The 19,362-nt window shown below is 38.5% G+C and overlaps 1 protein-coding gene and 1 pseudogene across 2 annotated transcripts in view; both read right to left on the reverse strand.

Moving 5' to 3' along the window:
• The window catches only part of KIAA1328 (KIAA1328 ortholog), a 347,638-nt gene that overhangs the window by 53,786 nt on the left and 274,490 nt on the right, over positions 1 to 19,362 (reverse strand). For both annotated transcript variants that reach the window (XM_012440766.3, XM_012440767.3), the window contains one exon: positions 6,031 to 6,212. In XM_012440766.3, the coding sequence (XP_012296189.2) occupies positions 6,031 to 6,212 (182 nt within the window). The remainder of the gene's footprint in view (positions 1 to 6,030; positions 6,213 to 19,362) is intronic.
• LOC105709000 (calcium-regulated heat-stable protein 1-like) lies at positions 7,371 to 7,869 on the reverse strand (annotated as a pseudogene).

The raw sequence follows: 19,362 nt of genomic DNA on the forward strand, positions 1-19,362 counted from the left end.
TTTCTTCTAGATCATCTAATTTTTTGGTGTGTCTATTGTTTGCCTCATTGTTATTTGTTTTTTTAAGCCCAGGTGCCAGTGGTGTGTTCATCTGATTTTCAATGTTTTCAAGGAATGTACTATATGTAGCCACTCTCTGCCCAGAGAAAGCTGAGTCAAACAAAACAAAGGCAGGCTCCCTGTGTCACCCCTGTAGGGAATCCACAGACAGGTTGAAACAGAAAAACAATCCCTTGAGAACAGGGTCTGCTCTGCTTCCTCAGAGGGCAGCAGGCTGCCATCTTCTAGACTGCAGCCATGCTAGGAAGAGGGGAGTGCAGGGACATTCAATCTTTTGGCTTCCCTAGGCCACACTGGAAGGACTGTTTTGGGCCACACATAAAATATAATAATGATAGCTGATGAGCTTTAAAAAGCATAGCAAAAAAAAAAATCTCATGATGTTTTAAGAAAGTTTACAAATTTCTGTTGGGCCACATTCAAAGCCATCCTGGGCCACATGTGGCCCGTGGGCTGGGGGTTGGGCAAGCTTGGGGTAGGGCAAGACTAAGTTATCACTGGATAAAGTCCTCTGACAATGCTTCAGTAGCTTTTCTCCTGGCTAAGAATTTGTTTTGTTTCTGTAAATGTCACTATCCTCCAGAGTTCTGATAAGGTAGATTCTGACAGTTTTTGCAAGATTTTTCAGTGTTTCTTGGGAGGGATGAGGCCCTGAAGGTACCTACCACACCATTCCCATTGATGTCTTTCTGATGCATTTATGACACTAGCATAACCCTGATACCCAAACCTGACAAGGTCCCTACCAAAAAAAAAATACATACTAGCACCCCAGTATCTCCCAATCAGTATAATCATTAAACAGAATAGAAAAGAAAAAACATAACATGAGGAAAAAAAGATTTGATGACATTCAACACCCCTTTATGACAAAGACTTTCAGCAAACTAGGAGGAAACTTTCTTAACCTTCTAAAGAGCATTTTCAAAAAGCCTCCAGCTGCCCAGGCACAGTGACTCATGCCTGTAATCTCAGTACCTTGGGAGACCAAGGTGGGTGGATCACCTGAGGTCAGGAGTTTGAGACCAGCCTGGCCAACATGGTGAAACCCTGTCTCTACTAAAAATACAAAAAATTAGCTGGGCGTGGTGGCACACACCTGTAATCTCAGCTACTCAGGAGGCTGAGGAAGAAAAATTGCTTGAACCTAGGAGGTGGAAGTTGCAGTGCAATGAGATCGTGCCATTGCACTCCAGCCTAGGCAACAAGAACAAGACTCCAGCTAAAATCATACTTAACGGTGAAAGACTATCTTTTCCCTATAAAATTGGGAACAAGGCATGGAAATCTACTTTTCTCATTGTATTCTATATTGTAATAAAACCCCTACATGGTCTAATTAGATAAGAAAGAGAAGAAAAGGCACAACAATTAGAAAGAAATTGGTTGTTACGGACTTAGTTGTGCCTTCTCTAATTAATACACTTAAGTCCTAAAGTCTAGGACACCTCAGAATGTGACTGTATTTGGAGATAGGATCTTTAAAGAGGTAATTAAGTTGAATGAGGTCACAGGGGTGGGCCTAACTGAGAGTGACTGATGTCCTTATAAGAGGAAGCATTCCCGGGGATGCACACACAGAAAAGGCCATGTGAGGACACAGTGAGAAGGCAGCCATCAGCAGCCAAGAAGAAAGGCCTCAGGGGGATTGACTAGAAAGGAGCATGAGGATTTACTGAAAATGGAAATGTACTATATCTTAATTAGGGTAGTGATTACACGGGTATATATAATTTTCAAAATTTATCAAACTATACATTTAAGACCTCTGCAATTTAGTGTATATACATTAAACCTCATTGGCTGGATGTGGTGGCTCACGCCTGTAATCCAAACACTTTGGAGGCCAAGGTGGGTGGATCACCTGAGGTCGGGAGTTCAAGACCAGCCTGACCAACGTGGTGAAACCCCATCTTTAAAACAAAAAATTAATAAATTAATAAATTAAGCCTCATTAAAATAAAATACAATAGAACCTTCCCCCACTATATTTTCTTAACTCCTAAGGCAGTGCTTTTCTTTTCTTTCTTTTTTCTTTAGACAGAGTCTTGCTCGATGTCACCCAGGAGGGAGTGCAGTGGAGCAATCTTGGCTCACTGAAACCTCTGCCTCCCAGGCTCAAGCAATTCTTTTGCCTCATCTTTCTGCGTAGCTGGGACTACAGGCGCGCACCACACACACCGGACTAATTTTTTTTCTTTTTAGTAGAGACGGGATTTTACTATGTTGGCTGGGCTGGTCTCAAATTCCTGACCTCAGATGATCCACCTGCTTCAGCCTCCCAGAGTGCTCGGATTACACGCGTAAGCTACCGCACCCAGCCAATTGTTCATTTCTTTAAGCATGTCTCATACTTCAACCCACCTGGGGCTATGAAGAGCACTCACATCATTATAAGCACAGGCTCACTTAGAACAACTAGGAGCTTCTGAGATCATTCTTCACTTTAGCTGAGTCTACAACAATCATCTTCCAGTAAAAGAAAAAAAATGTGTTTGGGAGTTACTAGGGGACCTTAACCAGCGGCAGCTACTATATAAAATCACATAACCTAAGAAAACCCCAAAGATAAAATGAAGGGCACAATCAATACCATCAAGTAAACCCAAATTGCTCTAGGTTCAGCCTCTGCCAACATTTTAAGGGAATGCAGATTCAAGAAGGAGGAACAAAAAGGAGGAAGGGAGTGGCCAAAGTCAGGTGTCACAGCCTGACTTAGGAATGGGCAGTGCCAAGCTCAGAGGTTTAACATTTCAGTTCTGGAAAATGTGTGCTCAGTGGCTTCAGTGCCTCTGCTAGCCCATCAACATAACAAGAAAAAAATGCCCTCAGCTTTGAAGGTTCTGATAAAAGGGAATATCGATGATTCCTCAGGAAAGGGAGGTTCTAGGCAAGCTGGTCAAAAATGTTTTGAGGCTGCAAAGGATGAAAAAAGAAGAATAAAGATTGGGTGTTTCCAGATTTATGCCTTTTAAAAGTTCTTTACTCAAGTTTAGATTTTCCCAAGTATTATCTCCCCGTTCCACATAGCTCAATAAGAGCAACTAAAACTGATGAATGAACAAGTTTATATATCTTAAGTGTAATTTTGACAATACTGTACATACTTTTGCTATTGTAAGGTTGTTTCTTGAGACAGCAGTCTGGTCTTCTTCTTCTTTTTTTTTTTTTTTTACATGTTTGGCATCAATAAAGCTGGCAGAATGGTGAGGAGGATAGGAGAGGTAAGGGAGTAAAAGACTGGTAATAAAGATTAATGGTCCTGTAGTAAATGTCCTATGTAGTACTTAATGAGTAAAGGATAACAACAAAAGAAACAAAAGATACAAGTCAGAAGAAAAGTGTATTAAAAAATTCAGACACACTAAAGAGGGAAAAGCAATTAAGAAGGTGATAAACCAAGCAGTGTAACTTAGGTCATTTGTGCCAGGTCGTCGGCCTTATGATAAACAGGGTTTCCAAGTCTACCACAGCATCCATGGAAACTTTCTATCTCCCATGTGGTTGGGGGCCTCAGCAAATGCCAATGCAATCACTCTGCCCTGTACTGTAATCTGCATACTCTAGCTGTGCGATGGGCAGAATGGCTCAAACGGGCAACTTTAGCCACTTTAATGGTTATGTAGACCACAATTTTGCTAACAGTTCCATATTAGAATAAAAGAGAGCAGAACAGAAAGTCAGTAGTTCCTGTGAATGCTTTAAAATAAAACTCTAAAAAAGATGGAAAAGTTTCTATTCTTTTTCTTTTTTAGAGTAACACTACAACCTTTCTCCAACCCCACAAAAAAAGGGGGGAGGAAAAAAACCTAATGGAAAGAAAATAAAACCATGAGTGAAAACTGTTCCTGAAAACTTTGCAAAATTGTAACAGCTTTCTCTTGGTTAAATTGATTGGTATAGCAACATTATAAAATGACTATTAGGATTCATTGTGCACAACAGAAAGTGCTCAAATGTCAGCAGACTATACAGCAAAAAGTAATGGGTTCTGAACCCCGGTTAGTCAAAAATGATTTTGTTTCAAATTAGAAATTGATTTTTTTTGGACACAAGCCCTTTTCAGGCTTCTGACTTCTGTAGCTAGGCCCAGGAGAGATTAACCTTCACCACAGCAAGGGCTGGCCTGATGATATCTTTCTCAAAGTGCCTTTTCAATTGCTGCTTTCTACTGTGGCTGTGGTATTAACCAATAACATAAGTTATTTGTTCTTTTGCTATTACACTATATTTTTCTCATTTTGCCATTTTATCTTAGTGCTGCCACACAACACAAATTTGTAGACAAGTTAACTGAAGACTATGTTAAACCTTGCAGTGTAACCACCACACCAATTGTGACTAATTCTTCACTCTCCAAAGTGCAATGACTAAGAACAGAGGAAACTGAGGTAAGAGTTTTCCATTTCTGAAGGACTGCTAACAGAGAAAGTAAAGATTCTATCTCATAAAGTTTCTTCAATTTAATTTTTAGTTTGGGAAGCAATGTCCAGAAAGCAGCTTCTAAGTTGTTCTAAAGCAATGGAAGTCTACAAAACCTTTCTTTGTCTTACGTCAAACAAAATGTACTTTTGCTTTTGTTTCAAATTGTGGATAGTCCTCCCTCCCAAAATTTGAACTAATTATCATCTCTCAATTATCTGGGAGAGGATTAAACAATTTCTAGATTAATCATAATCTAAACCAAAAAGCATGACAGAGCTAGTAGCAGATGAAGAAAGGCAGGGAGATGTACACCTGCAAGACCTCACAAAGAATGCCCAATTTTTAAATAAATAAATGTGAGAGTGGCTATAGAGATTATGAAAAGTAGGTTGCATGACACCAGAGGTAGAAAGGTGCGGCGGCCCCAGTAGAAAAAGAGGTAAGTAAAAAGGAAATCAGGGTTAGTGGTTGTGGGAAGGGAAAAAAGACACCTAGAAAAGAGGTGTGAGCAGGACAGGGCTCAGAGGTCTTTTTGGCCCTTTGTTTCCTGTACATCTTTTCTGTATAATGAAGCTCAGACTTGCTCCGTTCTTTTCCAAAGTCATTCCTTTAAGGATGCCAGGATAGATTAAGCCAAAAGCCTCTCCAGGAACAACTGGGAAACAAATTTGCTTCATTCAACATTTAATATAGTTATTTATAATTGATTTCTTTAAGAATCTACCAGGCCGGGCGTGGTGGCTCACGCCTGTAATCCAAGCACTTTGGGAGGCTGAGGTGGGCGGATCACGAGGTCAAGAGATCGAGACCATCCTGGCCAACATGGTGAAACCCTGTCACTACTAAAAAATACAAAAATTAGCTGGGTGTGGTGGCATGTGCCTGTAGTCCCAGCTACTTGGGAGGCTGAGGCAGGAGAATTGCTTAAACCTTTGAACCTGGGAGGCAGAGGTTGCAGTGAGCCGAGATCGCGCCATTGCACTCCAGCCTGGTGCCTGGTGACAGAATGAGACTCTGTCTGAAAAAAAAAAAAAGAATCTACCACATAATAGGAAACATTATTGACATTTAAAAGATTGCTAGGCAATATATGCTTTAGACTTGCGAGGTTTGTTTTAGTCACAATATGGGGAGTTGTCCATGATCTCTCCTCCACCCTCCCCATGTTTCCAGTCAATTGAGGATTAACTGTAGTTGTTAGAGTTTATTTTTCCAGGAGAGATTTATGTTCAATATTTTGCCCTCTTTACTCACTTAGAACATTATTTTAGAATATGATCATACTTACTGCTGAATAATTCTTAACAGTTGTTGCTTGCAAAAAGAGGGACAATTTAGATACAGTTTTTCACACCAGTATTCTAAGAAAAATGCAGACACAATTCACCAATCCAGTAGATGTGTTACCTGTGGTCTTGCAGGCACACTTCAGCGTGTAACATTTAACTTTTGCTCAACATTGTAGGAAATCATCTGAAATTCATTGGCTAGCAACTACCTTCCCCTGCCAGCTTCTCATTTCGCTACTACAGTTGTTAAACTTACCTCTTTGGGGTCTATATGTATCTTTCTTTTGACATGACCACTGGGCATCATCTTTCATATGCGAATGAAACGCAACTGTCTTCTTCTCCTTCCTATTCTCTCCACTGTTTGGGGAGTCTTGGTACTTTTTAATGGATGATGCCATTCCAAGCAGCCAGCCATCGCAGTTTGACTTTAATAAACTGAAAGAACAACGATGAATGAACTGTTGAAGGCATAGAAGGGGACACAGATCATACAGATATTTAAATTCAGCATGGGTTGAAATGCAATTCGTTAAGAACTTTCTTTATCTTACTTTTTACTGAGATATAATTTAAATAATTTACTCAACCTCTATTTTGTGTCCTGTCACAAAAATTTTGGAAAAGAAATGGTCTTTATTCTCAAAAGCTTATCCTGGGAGTTGGGGAAATGAGACTCAAACTGATGAAACAGCTGATAAAGCCACAGGGTATGACTAAGAACCAGACTATCTATAGAAATAAAAAGTATGCTAAAACAAGACTTGCATATCTAAGATGTTTTCCAAGTACTAAAAATGAACACTAGGGATTAAAATATCACCAACGTGCCTCGAAATGCATTTGTATTTCTAATTTTCAATTGTTATTAGTATTTATTATGTACCCAGAGTATGTAAGGAGTAGTGTAATAGTGCATGTGGAAGAACTAGACTCCATACTTACATAATCTCATTAAAAGGTCAACAAGACAAATGCAGAATAAAAGGCATTTTAATGAAAATGAACACATGTACGTATTTTCTTTTTTAATAAACTGTGTTCCCACCATTAGCACATTTCTTCTTATAACATTTTCTTATTTTAGGGAGAAATGTTCTAAAGATGTGCTATCTCTCACTATTCCACTGTTCCCTCTAATTTAAGTTCACAACAAACTCATGACACTTGGGTTTTGTCTTCCCCATGTCCATAAACAATGTGAAAATTAAAGAAAAAGACTTGGAAATACACAGAGGCAGCTACTCAAAAAACAAGATTCTAAAATTAAAATGTTTAAACTCCCCAGAAGCAGAGGGAATCTCTAGACAAGAATAAGCTGAATGGAGTGTTGTTGCTAGGTCTATCACTTATTCCAGGTGGCCTTTGACTAGGATTCAAATCTCATATTCTTTCTTTTTTTTTTTTTTCCTTTTTAAATGCTTTTAATGCTCTTCAGATGGTGAGAGGTTGTTGCCATGGTCAGAGGCTGTGCTGGTGGCTGGGGGCATCCCATGCCTGCCCCCACACCCCTTCCTCCAGGAGATACTTGAAAGGGGCCATGCCCTGACGAAGCCCTGTCTCCAGTGGAAGAATGTTATCTCCAGTGTATGCCGCCTCCTCCCTGCAAAGTCTCCCAAAGGCACAGGAGAAGGGGCGCTTCCAGCGTCTCCTAGGAGCTGATGACGTGCCCGGACCAGGTCTCATGCTTGCTGCCCGGTGCCAGGTGGGTAATGACAACCTCCACGGCCTGCAGCTTCTCATTCTTGGGCAGGATGGAGTACATCTTATAGGTGACCTCATCGCCTTCACCTGAGACACATTCCCCTTCCACGTCAGAGACCTGCAGGAAGATGTCAGGGCTGCCATCGGCTGGGGTAATGAAGCCAGGGCCCTTGGATCAGCAGAAACATTTGCAGATTCCTTTGTAGACGGGGCCCTGTGAAGCCCGCACCGTCGCTGAGAAGGCTGTCCTCCGGCAAGTGGGCAGTAGGCTTGGGACCACACTACCCCGCAGAGGTTATGATGAGCACTCTCAGGTCCAAGGGGTGTCTAGCAGCACGACTAAATCGTGATGGGTGGGGGGCTGTGGTGGTGGGGGAGGCTCAGATGACATGGCTGACCTCAAGATCTATTCTGCTCCACCAGCTGCTTCGCTCTAAATCACATATTCTTATATAAATGTCTCTGGTTTATATCAATCAGAACTTTTAGCAGTGTTTGCTCATATCATAATTTATTAATAAAAACCAAGAAAGTAAATGGCTTTATGTTCAGAATTATATAAAGAAAATAAAATTATTAGTTACACGGCTTTATATGGTGGGCACAAGAAAATGTATAAAAGTGATACTCTCTCCTTTTTTTTTAAAACCAGATCACGGACCATTTTCCTGTGCAGACCGACCAGAAGATGTGTACCTTAGGTTATATAAATTGTACTCATGGAACAGGAAAATACGGAAAATAAAAGTACCTTATTATGAATGTTATATAAATTTACATCAACCCAGAAGCCCCAAACCCAGGCAAATCCAATGACTACATCTCCAGTTGTTCTTGTAGAGAAATTAATGTGACCCCAACCATTGGCTTTCCCCAAATTGATTCATTCTCAGCTCAGATGAACTCCCAATACTGATTGCCTTCTGCTTCTTTACAGCATTTTCACAGAGGCTTTTCTGTACCTTTATTCAAAATTCTATCTTGGTAATCCTCTATCACAACTGGGAACTTGGCTTGTAATTTCCCTAAAATAGATGACTATATGAAAAATTTCTTCCTTCATTTGTATTTATTTCCATATTCACTCATCTATTATTCCTCTCTTAATGTCTCGAAAAAAATTTTTTTACCTTTTATATGCACTCTTGATACCATCTTGACCCATCCCCTATGTGACTATGGCCTGTCAATCATCTCTTTTTCTTATAACTTACAAACTCCTCCTCTAAACTGGATTCTTTCCTAGAGCTACAAACAAGAGCAGATCCTCCGTTAATACCCAGTGTCAGTGAGGGTATGGGGACAAGAGCAGTTTAGTACCTACTACAGGAACCGCAAATGGGTATTACCTTTTTGTCGGTGACTTGTCAACACAAAATGAAAATGCATCCCTTTTCCAACAGTTCTACTTTTATCCCACACTTGAGGCCAGGAGTTTGAGATCAGACTGGGTAACACAGCAAGACCCCATCTCTAAAGAAATTTTTTTTAAACTAGCTAGGCATGGTGGCAAGTGCCCATAGTTCCAGCTACTTAGAAGCTGAGGCAGCAGGATAGCTTGAGCCCAGGAGTTTGAGTTTACAGTGAGCTATGATCATGTCACTGCACTCCAGCCTGGGAAACAGAGTGAGATTCTGTCTCCAAAAAAAAAAAAAAAAGAATTTCTCTCACAGAATTACATGAACAACAGCATGAGAATATTTGTTCAAAGATAATCACTGGAGAATTATTTGTAATAGTGAAAAACTGAAGGCAAATATCATTCAATAAGAGAATGAATAAATAAATAATGGTACATACTCATCATAAAGAACACTATTCAGCCATTAAAAAGAATGAGGTAATTATTCATACTGATGTGGAGAAACTTCATGACATGCTATTAAAATAAAATAAAAGCAATTTGCAATAATAGAATATATAATGTGATCTCATTTTTATAGAAACAAAAATATAGAAAAATATTTTTAAAGTTCTGGATGGATAAATGTCAAACTAAAAGAGACTAGAAGAAATACAGGAAAGACTTTTATATTTTAATTTATATACCTCTGAATGTTTTAATTTCTTCCAAAAGGCATGCATTTCGTAATTTAAAAACAAACAAAAAACTCTCATCATGTCCCTTCCATAATTATCTCCTGTCTCCTTGCTTCTTTGCTGAATGTCTAGAAAACAATAATTTATTCTAACAGACATACCGACTAGAACTATTTTTTAAAGAACAAATCAAAATGCCTTTCTTCTTTGAACAGTCTTGGTTGTTACTAGATCACCCTATAAAAATTCAAGAGATTCAAGAAAACATTTTTTCTTGAAATGTTTTCTCCCTTGGTCTTTATAATATATTATACTGATTGGTTTTCTGATTTTAGGAGACTTCTTCCTTCCTCTTAGATGTAGACATTCCAAAAATCTGTCCCTGTCCTCTTCCCTCTTAGTACTTTCTTGGTGATCCTTGCCATACCTCTATATCTTCAAGTATGATTTCTAAATAGATTCTTCTAGTTCACAGTGCTTGCCAAAACTGCTGACCTGATCAAGTATCTGATGAAAAGCTGTAAAGGGATGTCTATTCCTGCCTCCCAAACCAACTCTTGCTAAAGCAATGCAATATCTTTATCTTGAAACTACTTCCTCCATCTGTTTCCATTTTCACTTAATGATATCACCATCCTCCCAGTCACTCATAAGAAAACCTCTGTTATCTCAACTTCTGCTTTCCTTATTCATTTTTAATAAATTTCCAAATCAATCATTCATTTATATATTCATCAGCTATTTACTGAAAAACACAGTTTATGGGCCTGATACGTACTGTGGGACTAGGCTGGGCAAAATGGAAAATAAACATTTACAGAGTACTTATTGTATGCTAGGTGCTGGGTATACAAACAGGAGAAAGCCCTGGTTCCTGTTTTGAAAGAGATTTTACTGGTGGAGACAGATGTGGAAACAGAATTTTTAATACTATATGCTAAATGCAGTAATTCAGGAATATACTGGATGTTATGAGAGTCCAAGGGCAAGGCACCTAACTTTATCTACATAAGGGAAGGGTGATTCCTTAGGTATTCAAACTTAACCTTGGGAGACAAGAAAAAAAAATGTAATAATGGTCTAGGTAAAAGAAAACAGTATTAGCAAATGTACCAGCAAATAAAACTTCACCTCATATTTTGGGCAAGTTAAATAGGTATTATTACAGCATCAAATTTTGGATGTGGGGTAGGGAGGAATGGAGATGAAGCAGGTGAGATAGGGCTGGTCAGATCATGAAAGGTTACATTTTCCATACTGAGGGGCTTGAACGCTATCTTGTGGCCAAGGTGGAGTCACCGAAAGGCTTTCAGGAGAAAAATGAGATGATCCAACTTGACTTTATGAAAAATGACTCTGGCACCATTCAGAGAATGGACTGCAGGAAACTGGATGAGTTGGAAGGCTGCTGAAGCAGCTCTGGTGAGAGACGAAGGTTTGCAATAGAGAAGCAGTAGTAGGAATGGAAAGACATAGTTTAAGAAAATATTTAGGATTTAAAGAGGGCAGAACTTGATATAAAAGAGAGAGAGAAGTCAAGAATGACTAGCAGAATTTTGGGTTGATAAGCAATGCAGAGGAGGACTGGGGAAGGGTGGGAAAAATTAACTGCAGCTTGAGGTACGTAGGGAACATCTGAGAAGATATTTCAAGCAAGTAACTTGATCAGCAACTCCATGGCTTTTTGCTATCGGCTGACTGAGTTTAGAGGTGGTAGGGTTGAGGGAGACAGAGTTGAGAAAGAATATGCTTCAATTTCAATTTCCCTGGTGGAGGAGATACAGTCATTCTTGTGAGCCAGTAAAGTGGGTATTAAGAAGAGAGGTGAAGGTTTGGAGTAGGTACTGAGGGAATTCAAAATAGAAATGAAAAGAAAAAGATTTTCCAGAAATGTTGAGGCCCTAACAGAAATAGAAATCATACACTTATAGCAGGGCTCAGGTGCACAGATTAAAAAGCAGAGAAAGTGGTGTGAGAGCTCGAGGGTTAGGATTTTACTGGGACAATGCAGCAGACTGGGGGTCAAGGGAAATAAATATACTGAAGTAGTTTAGGTCAACCATTTGGTCCAGGAGGAAAGTGAGGGAACAAGGACTGAAAGACTGGCAGAAAAATGAAGGGAAATAAATAATGTAGAGATCCCTTTAAGCTAAAGCAAAAATGAAACAGCAACAACACCACGGATATAAAAACCCTTGGTATAGCATATGTGAGAAACATGAGAATATAAGCTGAAAGGGAAGAAGCTGGGACGGCAGAGTCAATAATTTTTCTGATGAAACCATAGTGGGTGATAGCAAGCTCTGGGTGTGGCCATGGATGATGCTGGAGTGAACCGAGGAAGGCAAAAATTCTTCAGGTCTGGCAATGGACAGTGGGATCTCACAGAATGATGGTAGGAGTTATGGGAGAGAAAGTGACTCTGAGTGGGATGTCAAGGTCCTAGTGAGATAATGACGGAAAAGAATGAAGTGCTGCAGCAAAACTGGACATATATTTAGATTCACATAAAGAAGAGATTTGCAAGAAAAATGCTGGCACTCTTCTCTCTGTTGTTTATCAGATGTGACAGAAAGAATGGCCTCTCGTAGAAAGTGATCTCTCAGAAAAGATGCTGACTTTAGGCAGTAATTCACAGCTTAGCAATACATTAAAATAATCTGGGGAATTTTTAATAAGAGTGATGGACTGAGTTCCACACACTTGTAGAAACTAAATGAATCAGTCTAGGGCAGGACCTGGACATGTTTGCTTCCCTCTCTCACTCTCTCCTTTCCTTTTCAAAAAGCTCTATAGGTGATTCTAATGTCTAGGTAGGGTTGAAAATTATTGAGTTATTGCAAAAACTGGGAGAAAACATTCTTTCAGAAAAAGGCAGGATGAAAAGAGTGCATTTCCTTGAAACAGGGATTCTCTAAGGTACCTGTAGGAAACCCTCAGGGGACAGCAGGAAGGAAAGGGATGTTAGTGATGTGAGTAAAACTAGGGGAGAAAAGGTAGACACTTAAGGGAATGAGAGTATAAGAGAAAAAACGGCACACAAACTACTCAAATTTTGGCGTGTGTCTTTTTTTTTTTTTTTTAAGGAAAAGAACAAGTCCTTGATTTAGAAGACCATACAATCTAGGCTGGAGAAACAGATAGATACCTATTAATTCCCCCGTTCACATTTCCAATGGCCTGATTCAGGTGCTGGCCATATCATACATAAACGATTGCTATATTGTCCAGTTTCTGAATCAGCCCAGGAATCAGCCATTTCTTCAAAAAGGCCTGGTACCTCATATTGGGGTGGGAAAAAAAAAAGTTATTGGATTGCCACAGGTCCCAAGTCCTTATTGTGGACACGGAAAGAGAATATGTGTACGTACCTATATAGTCATTTCTATATATAGGTATATATATATTGAAAAACATGGGTTTATACAGAGTTAATACTAATATCTTCAAAATTCCAACTCTAAACCAACAGGATTCATTTTAGCTTCTTCCCTTTCCATAGATACCCCTTCTCCAACAATGAAAAAAACTGGCTGCCATTTTCCTTAATATAGTTGAAGCGGTGTCATTCATCTGGGGTAATACCCGATGTTTGTTGCCCCAAGTCAAGGAAATCAAGGATGTGGACACACAAGGAGTGAATTTAAGAGTGGGTGTTTAATAGGTGAGAGAAAGAGAAAAGCTCTTTCTCCTGCAGAGAGAGAGGGGCTCTTGAATGGGTCTTCCGGTTCCATGGCAAAATGCATGGAGTTTTATAGACAAGCTTGAGGAGGCATGTCAGATTTACATAGGGCTCAAAAGATTGGTTGGAACAAGTGTGCCATTTACACAATGCATGATGAAGGTGGCCACCCCACCCTAATCTTTTATTATGCAGATAGGTTCTCTACCTTGCCAGTGCCATGTTGCCTGTTCCTTTACATGTGGTTGACAAAGAAAAGGGAAGATGGTGGCTCCATGTTGAACATGCCTGGCAAGGTAACCTTTTCCTATTGGCACAGCTGCTGGCATTCACTGGTACAAGCTTCCAGCTTGGTCATCTATGTCTGCAGCTCAATTTCTCAGGCTGCTCTTTGTTAGAAAAGAAATGATTTGGAGGCTGCTTTTCATTAAAAGGGAAGCCTTACTGAGGACTCTCTTACCCTCACTAACTGCCTAAATAATTTCTTTTCAGCTCCTGTACCATAATTACTTACTTAATACTTCCGTATTAAAATAATATTCTGTCACAACAGCTACTCATCTTTTACCAGCCTACCTCTCTCACACCATATGCCTCTGGGCTGCTTCTGCCAATATGCTTTTCTATGGACACTGTAGGAGACAAAATGTGCTACCCAAAGAAACAAAGGACATGCGGAGGTTTCAATGAGCTGAGGTCATGCCACTGAACTCCAGCCTGGTGACAGAGCAAGACTGTCTCAAAAAAAAAAAAAAAAGAAAGAAAAAAGAAAAGAAAAGAAAAAGCAAATGTAGGAAAGCTCTCTGCTCTCCCTTTATCTGCCTAAAAGCTGAACACAGATTTACAGAGACAAAAGGCACACTGCTCGCCTTCTACTAGAAAGAACAAAGGTTAAATAAACACTGAAGGCAACTTTAGACTCTTATCATCTGGAAATAACACCAGGGGAATCTACATTAATGAGCTTTACTAACTAGTCTTCATCTGCCATTTAGTTGTCTTGACTCAATTTAATACCTTTTGGAACTCAAAGTCCTTTACCTTTGTCTCTTTCCTTTTCTAAATTTTACTGTTCTTTGTTGAAGATGCTATAAAAGCTGGAATGAAAACTACCTCTTTGAGAACTACTCATTTTCAGAATGTCTTTCATGTACATATGAAACATACATGTTAATAAATTTATGTTTGTTTTCCTCTTGTTAATCTTTTTTTTCACCATAGGTCCATTCCAACTAAGAACCTATGAGGGTTGAAGAAAAAAATTATTCTTCCCCTGAAACACATTCCCTACCTAGTCATGACTGGGCTACTCCTGATGTAAGGAAGCTCTCCTCGTCCCTCAGGGTAACAAGACCCCATGCAGGGCCAAATGCCACATGGATACCTCCTTCTCATTCTGCTCAAGCTCCAACACACAACACCAGTGCAGTCCCCATATGGAAGCCCTCCTCACCCAGCACAAGTTCTGATATTCTATGCCTAGCTGCCCTCTTTTATGGATGCCCTTCTCACATGACTCACACTCTAATGCCTCAAGATCAAATTATGTTTTGGCTAGGGTATGAGGTAGGGATCAAGGTTCATTTCTTCCAATTTATATCCAATATTTATATACAATATTCCTAGCATTACTTGTTTAAAAAACTTTCCTTTTTCTACTAAATTGCTTGGCATCATTGTCAAAAAACAGTTGAGCATATGAGTGTGTGGGTTTGTTTCTCGACTCCATTCTTTTTCCATTCATCTATTTATGCACCTTAAGGTTAATACCAACCTGTATTGATTATATAATTTTAATTTACATACCTAAAATTAGGTAGCATAAGTCCTTCAATTGAGTCTTCTAGAATAGCCAAGACTGTCACTGCTATTCTAGTCCTTTCTCATTTCCATATAAATTTCAGAATAAGTTTGCCAGTTTCTATAAATCAGTATGTTGGTATTTTGACTGAAATTGCATTGAATCTAAGATTCAGTTTGGAAAATAATTTTGATATTTATAACAATATTGAGTGGTCAAATTCAAGAGCATATCTTTCTTTCCATTTAGTTTTCTTAAATTTGTCTCAGCAGTATTTTGTGGTTATCAGTGTAGAGATATTTTACTTCTTTTGCTAAATTTATTCTTAATTATTTGATGGTTTTGATGCTACCATAAATGCTTTCTTTTATTTTCTATGCTAATTACTGTTATTATATAGAAATAAATTTTATTTTTATACATTGAATTTATATTCTGTGATTGTGTTAAATTCACTTAATAATTCTAGTGCTTGTCTCTGTAGCTTCTTTAGTATTTTTCCTTGTATACAATAATGTTATCTGAGAATAAAAACAGTTTTGCTTACTTCTTCCCAATATTTTTCATGCCTGATCACACTAGGACCTCCCATACAATGTTGAATAAAAGTGGTAAGAGTGGACATCTTTACCTTGCTCCTAAAAGTGTTCATTATTAAAGAGATGTATCTCTGTTGACACTCTATCAATTTTCTAGCTTGCTGAGAGGTCTTTTTTTCTTCCTATAATGAATAAGCACTGGATGAGTTATGTTAAATGCTTTTTCTACATCTGTTTGAGATGAAGTTTTCCTTTAATCTTTAAAAAGGATCAAAGTCTTTTTTATTATGTTAATATAGCAAATTACATTGATTGATTTTCAAATGTTAAGCTGACTTTGCATTCCTGGAACAAATCCTATTTAGTCAAGCTGTATTATGCTTTTTACATATTCCTGAACTTAAATTGCTCATAATTTGTTAAGGATTTTTTTTGTGTGTGTGTTTTGTTTTGTTTTGTTTTCTGTATTTATGCCCTTGAGGAAGATTGTTCTGTCATTTTCTTTTCTTCTAATGCCTTTACCAGGTTGAGACCTCACAAAAGAAGTTGAGAAAAGTTCCTTCTTCCTATAGTCCAAGTGGTTCTCAAGTGTGGTAGGAGGAGAGAATGTTGCCACACAGAAGGCATATGGTAATGTCTGCAGAGGTTTTTTGATTGTCACAACTGGGGTTTCCTATTGATATCTAATGGGCAGAGGCCAGAGATGCTGCTAAACATCCTACAGTGCAGAGGACAGCCTTTCACAACAAATCATTATCTGGTTGAAACATCAATAGTACCAAGGCTGAGAAACCCTGTTCTAGTCTCTGAAATAACTTGTGTAAGATTGATATTATTTCTTCTACAGATACTAGGTAGAATTCACAAGTGAAGTTTTGAAGGGTCTGTAGTTTTACTTATGGGAAAGTTCTTAACTAGAAATTAAATTTCTTTAACAGATATAGGGTTATTCAAATTTTCTACTTTTTTGTACCAATCTTGGTATATTATTGACTTAAAGGAATTTATATGGTTTAAGCTGTCAAAAGTGCTTGCAAAAAAATTGTTCACAACATTCCTTCATTACTTAAAAATATAATTAAAACATGCAGTGATAGATCCTTTTTCATTCCTGATATTGGTAATTTTTTTTTAGTAGGTTGATCATCTTGAAATGGATTATTAATTTTTTTTTTTACAGTTTCAAAGAATCAACTTTTAGTGTTGCTGATTTCCTACACTGTTTATTTTCTTTTTCACTGCATGACTTACCAAAGAGTAGCTGCTACAAGGTTGAAACTAGAATGGAAATACAGTCACATACTCTATAATGATGTTTCAGTCAACAATTGATCAAATATATGACAGTGGTCCTACAAAATTATAATATCAACTTTTTACTATACCTTTTCTATATTCAGGTACACAAATAGTTACCATAGTGTTATAACTGCTTAGAGTATTCAGTACAGTAACATGCTCTAGTTAGATCCCATTTGCCAATTTTGTTTTTGTTGCAATTCCTCTTGGGGATTTTGTCATAAAATCTTTGCCTATGTCTATGTCCTGAATGGTACTATATAGATTTTTTTCTTCTAGGGTTTTTATAGTTTTGGGTTTTACATTTAAGTCTTTATCCATCTTGAGTTAATTTTTGTATAAGGCTAACTAGTTCTCCCAGCACCACTTATTAAAGCAATGGGAATTCTTTTCCTTTGCTTGTTTTTGTCAAGTTTGCTGAAGATCAGATAGTTGTAGATGTGTGGTCTTATTTCTGTATCCTCTATTCTGTTCCACTGGTCTATGTGTCTGTCTGTTCCAGTATCATGCTGTTTTATTTTGTATCCATTGGTCTATGTATCTATCTTTGTACCGGTACCATGCTGTAGCCTTGAAGTCCAGTAGCATGATGCCTCCAGCTTTGTTCTTTTGGCTTAGGATTGTCTTGGCTATATGAGTTCTTTTTTGGTTCTATATGAATTTTAAAATAGTTTCTTCTAATTCTGTGAAGAATGTCAATGGTAGTTTAATGGGAGGAGCATTGAATCTATAAATTACTTTGGGCAGTATGGCTATTTTCATGATATTCATTATTTCTATCAGAGCTTTTCCATAGCAAAAGAAACTATCATCAGAGCGAACAGGCAATCTACTTAGTGGGGTAAAATTTTTGCAATCTATCCATCTGACAAAGGTCTAATATCCAGAATTTAGAAGAAACTTAAACAATTTTACAAGAAAGAAACAGGCAACCCCATTAAAAAGTGGGCAAAGGCCAGGCGCGGTGGCTCACGCTTATAATCCCAGCACTTTGGGAGGCCAAGTCTCGTGGATCACGAGGTCAAGAGATCGAGAACATCCTGGTCAACAAGGTGAAACCCCGTCTCTACTAAAAATACAAAAATTAGCTGGGCATGGTGGCGTGCGCCTGTAGTCCCAGCTACTCGGGAGGCTGAGGCAGGAGAATTGCTTGAACCCAGGAGACGGAGGTTGCGGTGAGCCGAGATCGCACCATTGCACTCCAGCCTGGGTAACAAGAGCAAAACTCCGTCTAAAAAAAAAAAAAGTGCGCAAAAGAAACGAACAGACACTTCTAGAAAGACATTCATGCAACCAACAAAGATATGAAAAAAAACTCAGTATCACTGATCATTAGAGAAATGCAAATCAAAACTGCAATGAGATACCATCTCATGCCAGTCAGAAAAGCTATTACTAAGAAGTCAAGAAACAACAGATGCTGGTGAGGTTGCAGAGAAATAGGAACACTTTTACGCTGTTGGTGGGAATGTAAATTAGTTCAATCATTGTGGAAGACAGTGTGGCGATTCCTCAAGGACCTAGAACCATTTGATCTAGCAATCCCATTACTGGGTATATACTCAAAGGAATACAAATTATTGTATTACAAAGATACATGGACATGTATGTTCATTGCAGCACTATTCACAATAGCAAAGACATGAAATCAACCCAAATATCCATCGATGATAGACTGGATAAAGAAAATGTAGTGCATATACACCATGGAACACTACACAGCCATAAAAAGGAATTAGATCATGTTATTTGCAGGGACATGCATGGAGCTAGAAGCCATTATCCTCAGCAAAATAGTGCAGGAACAGAAAACCAAACACCACATGTTCTCATTTATAAGTGGAAGCTGAACAATGAGAACACACAGACACAGGGAGGGGAACAACACACAGTGGGGCCTGTCAGGTGGTGTGGTGGGAGGAAGGAGAACATTAGGAAAAATAGCTAGTACATGCTGGGCTAAACATCTATGTGATGGGTGCAGCAAACCACCATGGGACACATTTACCTACGTAACAAACTTGCACATCTACCCCAGAACTTAAAATAAAAATTTAAAGGAAAAAAAAATGCCCTATAAGTTTGTAGCCCAGGAGCAATAGACTACACTTTATAGCCTAGGTCTATAGTAGGCTCTACCATCTAGATTTGTGTATGTATACTCTATGATGTCTGCATAATAACTATTAACACATTTCTTAGAACATATACCTATCACTAGCTGACACATATATAGAAATGCTACAATTTGGGCAATACTAGGAGTAATTTAAGTCCTGACATAGAATGAAGGGATATCATTAACGTCCTAGACTTCAGCTGAGACACTAGAAAGCCCACCATACTAGAAGAAGGTACTCTAACAAAGACAAAATCAAGCTTCAAGGAAATATACAAAGAAGGAGTTTGGAGAGGGAGTTCTACCAATTTAGAGGGGCTCAGAAAACACCCTGGGCTTTCCAGAGATCTGCCCTCAGAAAGCATAAAACCAAACCTATCCAAGTTCAAAGGTGACTAACTGGT

Source organism: Aotus nancymaae, unplaced genomic scaffold (assembly GCF_030222135.1).
Source record: "Aotus nancymaae isolate 86718 unplaced genomic scaffold, 86718_ANA_hifiasm-v0.15.2.pri h1tg000020l, whole genome shotgun sequence".
NCBI lineage: Eukaryota > Metazoa > Chordata > Mammalia > Primates > Aotidae > Aotus > Aotus nancymaae.